General features: G+C 38.3%; 1 protein-coding gene across 4 annotated transcripts in view; it reads left to right on the top strand.

Annotated features, from left to right (window-relative positions):
* The window catches only part of Bclaf3 (BCLAF1 and THRAP3 family member 3), a 79,654-nt gene extending 72,302 nt beyond the window's left edge, over positions 1-7,352 (top strand). For 3 of the 4 annotated variants that reach the window (XM_026784911.1, XM_013350555.2, XM_026784910.1), the window contains one exon: positions 5,925-7,352. In XM_026784911.1, coding sequence (XP_026640712.1) covers positions 5,925-5,996 — 72 coding nt within the window. In that variant the 3' untranslated portion in view covers positions 5,997-7,352. Of the gene's footprint in view, positions 1-5,196; positions 5,223-5,924 lie in introns of all 4 variants that reach the window. The other variant, XM_026784912.1, reaches the window with a different exon arrangement.
* The last annotated feature ends 344 nt before the right edge of the window (positions 7,353-7,696 follow it).

Raw genomic sequence — 7,696 nt, 5'->3', positions numbered from 1 at the left:
GACTGGGATTTATGACCTTGGGTGTAGTAGTAGGAGCAGTGGGGCTGCGTCCCCAGCACCCCGGCCGCCTGCTAGCTTATGCCTCGAAATAATTACATGGACACTGTATTCTTTTAAACACTGCTTGGCCCATTAACTCTAGCCCTTACAGGCTAACTCTCGCACCTGGACTAGCCCATTTCTAATAAGGTGTGTAGCACCCAGGTGCGCTTACCGGGAAGATTCTAGCCTACATCCATTCTGGGTTGGAGCTTCATCGCGAGTGCCTCAGAGCGCAGAGCTATTGTGTCTACCCGGGAGAGGGGAGCATGGTGTCTCTCTAAGCTCACTTCCTCTTCCAGCATTCTGTTCTGTTTACTCCTCCCACCTATGTTTTAACCTGTCAGGGCCAAGCAGTTTCTTTATTGCTTAACCAATGAAATCAACAGATTGATATATGACACTCCTACATCACTTGGGGATTGAAAGAAAGCTTGAAAGTCATACAGCACAAAGACAAAGAACTGAGATCAAATGAATCAGCAAGAATTTACTGAGTTGCAACATGTCAACATATAAAGAAAATGTTACCAGAAGCATCATCACCTTTGAAACTTTGTGATCTGGGAAGTGACTTCTCTAATTCATTTCTCTTTTATACGTTTTTTAAAAAAACATTTTTGAGGCAATATTTTACCATATAGCCCAGGTTGGTCTTGATCTCTTGACCCTCCAACCTCAGCTACGCAAGTACTGGGATTATGAACAAGTATATCTAGTTTCTTTTTTCTTTTCTTTTTTTCTTTTTTGTTTTGGTTTTTTGAGACAGGGTTTCTCTGTGTAGCCCTAATTGTCCTGGTACTTGCTCTGTAGACCAAACTGGCCTCAAACTAAGTGAGATCTTCCTGCCCCTGCCTTCTAAGTGCAGGGCTTAAGGGCATGCACCACCACATTCTTAAAGAAGATAAGCATTTCTGCAATATATGATGGTAGATACCTGTAATTCTAGCACTTGAGAGGAGTGACCAGCAGTGAAACAGAAAGTTTGTGAGATTGAGGTCAGTCTTGGCTACACAGTAAATTCCAGCCTATCCTGGGCTACATAGTGTCTGTATTAATGAAATCACTGCTTGGCCTATTAGCTCTAACTTCTTACAATACTGTTTGGCCAATAGCTTAAGTGTATTTCTGGCTAACTCCTATATCCTAAACTAACCCATCTTCATTAATCTGAGTATTGCCATGTGGCTGTGATGTACCAGCAAAGTTTTGGCATATCTATCTCTGGCAGTGACTCCATGGCTTCTCTCTGACTCTGCCTCCTTTCTCCGAGCATTCAGTTTAGTTTTCCCTGCCTAGTTCTACTCTGCCCTATCAACAGGGCAAGACAGTTTCTTTATTCACCAGTGGTATTTACAGCATACAAAGGAGAATCCCACATCATTATCTGCTTTTGTTTGGTTATTAATAGCATATCTTATTTATATATCTGCTTCCCTAGGGGTTTTTTTTCTTTCCTCTTTACTTTCTTATTTTAGACAGGTTCTCTTTTTGTACCCCTGGCTGTCCTGAAGTCACTTTATAGATCAGGCTGGCTTTTCTGTGGGTTCTTGACTCACTGAAGCTTTATCCTACCATATATTTTGCTAGTATTTACTTTATGTTTGGCAGCTGTTTAGGTTGGCTTCATACATCATTGAACTTTTTCAAGACTGACGTGAGTCTGTCATATTTCTCCAGTATGACTTTGAGGTTTTATATCAAAATTATGCTTAGGAAAATTTTTTACTGTGTCAAGTGGTTTTATAGTTAACATACTTAATCCATTAGATTTTCTATGATATAATATGAAACCAAGATCTGTTTCCTACTAGTAGTTTTATATCATTTATTGAATACTTTGCCCTCTCCTTGCCAATTGAAAATGTCCCTCTTCAAGCCAGACATAGTGGCGAACACCTTTAATAGCAGCACTTGGTAGGTAGAGGCAGGTAGATCTCTTGAGTTTGAGAGCAACATAGTCTACAGAGTGAGTTCCAGGACAGCCAGGACTGTTGAGAAACCCTGTCTCAAAAAGAAAAAAGGAAGAAAGAAAGAAGCAAAGGAAGAAAATGCTCCCTTCATTATAAGCTAGATTCTTAGATATCATTGGCCTATATTTAGGAGCATTCCAACCATTGTGTTTTCCTGATCCTGTAATTTGCTTATCTCTTGGTTCCTAGCATAGTTAGTGTTCTATTATAACTTATATACACAAACACTTTCCAAGTATCTGTTGCTCACACAAAGAAACCAAACCTGTTACCCAGGTCTAGCCTTAAGATCTCTTTCCAGGCACTTTTCATCATAGTCATCTGCATTTTTAAGTGTGTTTTCATTATTCTTACTATTCTCTTAGCTAGAAATAGCCTTAGTACCGCCACCTACCCTTCTGGAAGCAGGGTCTTGCTATGTAGTTCAGGTTGGCCTCAGACTAATCCTGCTTTACCTCTCAAGTGCTGGAATTTCAGGCATATGCCAGCAAACTTGTCTTCCATTCTTTACTGTAAAATCCTCCTTTTCTTTGTAGAGCTACTGAAAAACTTTGCCAAGCTTCCTGCCTCACTTCTTTAACTCTTGTTTCATTTAGTCTCTGAGTTATTTCTGTTTGTCTTACTCATTTCTCAAACAGACAATCCACTTCTTAAGGCTAGACCATGCCTCATCAGTCTGTCCTTCTGTTTTACTTTTTGTCATTCTCAGACTTAAAAATGTGTTTTTTAATGGAATTGAATTTGGATCATGAATACACACATACATACATGCTCCAAAGGGTTAGTGAGCAAAAACTGCCAGATGAGCAAAAATTGTGTTTGATAATCTTCAGAGACAACTAAGTATTTAACTATATTGGTATGTGACTGGTTTGTTACAATGAAAGGATACACAGCCAAATTGAGGGGAAACTTCCTACAAATTTGTGAGGGTTATTTCCCAAGGGAACTCAGGGCATGAATAATTCCTTTAGCAGTTGGCTATGATAATGTATATGCAGTGTTGCCAGCTGGAGCTCACTACAGACTCAGTTGGCCCAGTGTTGTTGCAAAGAGTTTATCATGTGGGCACCCCTTAGTGGACACACATCCACATTCTAGGCTCTCAAAAGGAAATAGCATAAACCATGTAATTTACACTTTGAGTACTCTCCAGTTAATGGTCAGACTTCCCCTGAAATGTCAGCCATGATGTGGGAGTGTCATATATCAATCTGTTGATTTCATTGGTTGAGTAATAAACAAACTGCTTGGGCTCATAGCTTAGAACATAGGTGGGAGGAGTAAACAGAGTAGAATGCTGGGAGGAAGAGGAAGTGAGGTAAGACACCTCAGAGAGACACGATGCTCCACTCTTGCGGGCAGAGGCAAGAGCTCTGCTCTCTGAGGCACAGGCGATGAAGCTCTGACCCAGGATGGACATAGGCTAGAATCTTCCCGGTAAGACTGGTGCTTACAGATTATTAGAGATGGGTTGATTGGGATATCAGAATTAGCCAGTAAGGGCTAGAGCTAAAGGGCCAAGCAGTGTTTAAATGAATACAATTTGTGTGTTGTTATTTTGGGGCATAAGCTAGCAGGCGGCCGGGGATGGCCGGGGTGCTGGGGACGCAGCCCCGCTGCTCCAATTACTACACAGCCATAGGCCAGCCTTGAAAGCAGACAGTTCCAAGGATAACAGTAACTCCTGTTATGTTAACTCTTTTCTGACACTGTCTTCCCAGAGGTTATAAGCTGAGGCTTGAAAAAGACCTAGACACAGAAAGAGCTGAAGCCTCTCTGGTTCATGTTTGTCAGTAGTATGTAGTACTAAGGAGAAAGAAATACACAATATACTGAGGGCCTCAAACTGTGTGTAATTTATTTCTTATTTGAAATGGTAGCAGGAGAATACTTTTGTATGGAGTAAGAAGGGAAGGTAGTACTTTAGGACAGCCGCTTGGATAGTAATGGGTAGCAAGGTCCCAGGAAATTAAGATGAGACACAGTAAGACTAGTATAGAAGGAGGAGGCCACTTGTTCGTCCCAGCCGCCCAGAACCAAAATAACCACACAGAAACTGTATTATTTAAGTCACTGCTTGGCCTATTAGCTCTAGCTAACTCTTAGTTATTGGCTAACTCTTACATATTAATTTAACCCATCTCCATTAATCTGTGTATCTCCACATGGCAGTGGCTTACTGGCAAAGTTTCCACATGTCTGACTCTGACCATGGCTCCATGACACCCCTCTGACTCCGCCTTTCTTTTTCCCAGCATTCAGCCTAACTTTCCCTGCCTACCTAAGTTCTGCCTTGCTATAGATCCAAAGCAGTTTCTTTATTCATTAATGGTAATCACAGCACACAGAGGGGACTCCCATATAAGACTAGCATGGTAGCATTTGCAGTGATCCTGTGTTGTTAAGAAAGCTTAGCTAGGAAGTGATGGCTCACATCTTTAATCCTGTACTGGGGAGGAAGAGACAGGTGGATTTTTGAGTTCAAGTTTAGCCTGTTCTACAGTGAATTCCCTGACGACCAGAACTGTTACACAGAGAAACCCTGTCTTTGAGAAGAAAAGAAAACAAAACCAAACCTAGGCAAGCTAGTGGTGATGTACTTCTTTAATCCCAGCACTGGAGAGGCAGAAGCAGGTGGATCTCTGATTTAGAGGCCAGCCTGGCCTACAGAGTGAATTCTAGAACAGCTACAGCTACACAGAAAAACCCTGTCTCAGAAAACCAAAAAAGGGGAAAAGCTAGACAAAATCTAGTCCAGTATTACATTTAAAAATAACTTTCAAATCATTGGAGGAGTGGGAGATCAGTTTGAGAGATGATAAGAAACTATGTCAAGATGAAAGTAGTTCAAAGTATTGCATGCTTTTAAAAATAAGATTTTTCAGTTGAAGTTTTCTTTAGAATTATTGTACTTAGAATTTGTTTTCAAAGTTGTTAGTTGGTGACATTTTCTTTGAAGATATATGGTTTTATATTGTATACTTAATAAAGAATAAAATACAATGCCATCTATAACTTTTAGATGAATAATGTTGAAAAATGTATATCATGTGCTAACATTTCATTAAGCAAGATAGAAGGAATAATAAGATTTTTCTATCAGCATTGTTTTTATTTGGAATTAAACATTTCCATTCTAATATGAATGCTAAAAATAAACACACTTTTGCATTTTTTTCAGTTTTAATATAAGAGCCTAGTTAAAAGGTAAGGATATATTTGAATAAATTTTTATTTTCAGTGTCTTTGAAATACATATCATTCTACCATTTTTAGTTTTATTATTTGCTTAGTTTGTATCAAGTTTGTACTTGGCAGTTTAATGTTTTTGCATCATACCACAATATAAAACCCACACTTACTACTTTTATCATAATTGTTCTGTTCTTGTGAGTTTTTCTCTCATATTTATTGTAACCTTATATCTTTATGTTGACAACCATCTGAAAATTTTCTAAAAGCTTTTTATGCAATTATCAAGTCATTACAAGAGCCTATGTAGTTTTGGAATAAGAAGTACTGTGCAATGGAAAGGATAACGTGCTAGTTAGGCACATCTCTGCCTCTGTTATATCAGGCTGGGGACTGGAAAGGCAACATTTGAATCTTGAGTTTAGGCCAGAGTGCTTTCCCAGAAAAACTCCCAAGGAGCACTGTGTTTTCTCCACTTGCAAAGACCAGTGCCATCTAATGGGGTTTTTGTCTGATTCATTTTTGCCTGTTTTGGTTTGTTCCGTGTTTGGATGGCATCTTCTGGGTTCCACATTACTTTGTGTGAATTGTGAGGTGCAAGTTAGCACTATACAGATGAAAGCATTTTGGCAACTGCACTGTGGGTCAAACTCTAGCTCAAATGTTATAACTGACTCTTCTATTGAAGCTCAAATTTCTCTTGTTTTCTCTTGATAGGAATACACAATATTGCCAGAGAAAACCAACTGGGAATTGTTGCAATGGAACTGGCCCTACATGAGGACTTAACTGAGGATATAACTGAGCATCTTGTTTGGTCAGGAATTGAAATTGACACTAAGACACTAATACTGTAACTTTCTTGATAAAATATCTTTATTTTTCAGTAGTGGAATGCTGCAACTTTTTTACACTTAACAATCACTGTTAATCACTGTTAATTCAGTTTCAAAGTTGTATTTAACTACAACTCTTTTGCAAAAACTCTCAGCAGGATCATTTGGGGGCATTATTTGTTGATACATCCTTTTCTGAGTATGGTTTCACCAAGAGAATTTAATCAAATTATATCTAAACATTTATATGTTGAAAGCTTTGTTTATGTTATAAAAACAAGCATCAGAATTATATAGTGTCTGTACATGAAATAACTTTAAACAGTGGCCTTACAGTAGCAAATTTTATACTGGCTTTTCTTTTTCTGATGACATTTTGACTTCTAACTTGAAGTTTTCTGAAGTTTCTGGAGATCAAGGCCTATGTACATCATCCATTTCATAATCAAATATAAAAAGCCTAGAGAAAAGGTGCGCCTTCTCCATCGGGTCATGGCAAGTGCGCTGAATTGTTAGTAAATGTGTGTCTTGGGTATTCCCATGACTATTTGCTCTTTTCTAGTTTCAAATGCTATTGTGGAAAATATGTAAGGATTTTGTAATCTCTATTCCATCTTCTTTTCCCTCAGGGCAAGCTTGTGCATATTATATTTTTAAAGGCTTTTAAAATCTGACAGACAAAATTACATATTTGAACATTGTACTTTACTACTGTGGTATTACATATTTTGTGGACACATCTTACAGAGGGCATATCTTTGGTTCAGTTGATAGGTGTTACATGCCTACTATATGTAAGATAGGGTCCATGAGATATTCAATACAGTCTGTAGGTCCTGAAACTTACTTCTTTGTTTTCTTTCCTTCTGTTTAAAAGTATATACACATTCCCAGTCAAATTTTTGTGAAATGTTTATTTGTAAGAAAATAAAATATTGTTGCTCTTTCTGCTTGAAGCTAATACCTGGCAGTTGGTGAGAACATGCTTTTAATTCTTTATGAGACTGACAACTCTGGGTAATCTTTGTTGATGTTGAATACTGGGGAAACACATAATGATGTATATTTTCCTTATTTTCTTTTTTAAATTTTTATTTAAATTCTTTTTCATACAAGGACCACTCTTCTTTAAATGGGTCAGTGATAAGGGACGTTGGAGCTTTGATTCAGTGGTAACTGGATGATGAATAAATGACCTGATTTTTGTACTGTGTGCCATTCCTAGAAATCAGGTTTTCCAACCCTCCTATACATGAAACTGGGGCTAAGGAGAAAATCATGTATGCACTAATATGGCAAGTTTGCATTGACTCAGTACATAAAAAAAAGTACCTTAATTTTTTTTGAGTCAGGGTCTAATGTAGCCCAGGCTAATGAAGAACTTAGTATATAGCTGAGGATGAATGACACTGATGATCTCTAGAGTGTTGGGATTACAGGCATGTTGCCACCATTTGTGGTTTTTATAAGGTGTTTCATGCATGTTATGCAAGAACTCTGCCAGCTGAACTACATCCTCAGTCCATCAAACTCAATTTTTTATTTTATTATTTTATGTGTATAGATGGTTTTTACTGCATGTGTATCATGCCATGCCCACAGAGACCAAAAGACGACGTTGTAGCACCTGGACCTGGAGTTACAGGTGGTTAT

Source organism: Microtus ochrogaster, chromosome X (assembly GCF_000317375.1).
Source record: "Microtus ochrogaster isolate Prairie Vole_2 chromosome X, MicOch1.0, whole genome shotgun sequence".
NCBI classification, from domain to species: Eukaryota; Metazoa; Chordata; class Mammalia; order Rodentia; family Cricetidae; genus Microtus; species Microtus ochrogaster.
Note: the sequence above shows the minus strand (reverse complement) of the source record. Positions and strands in the feature narration are given on the sequence as shown.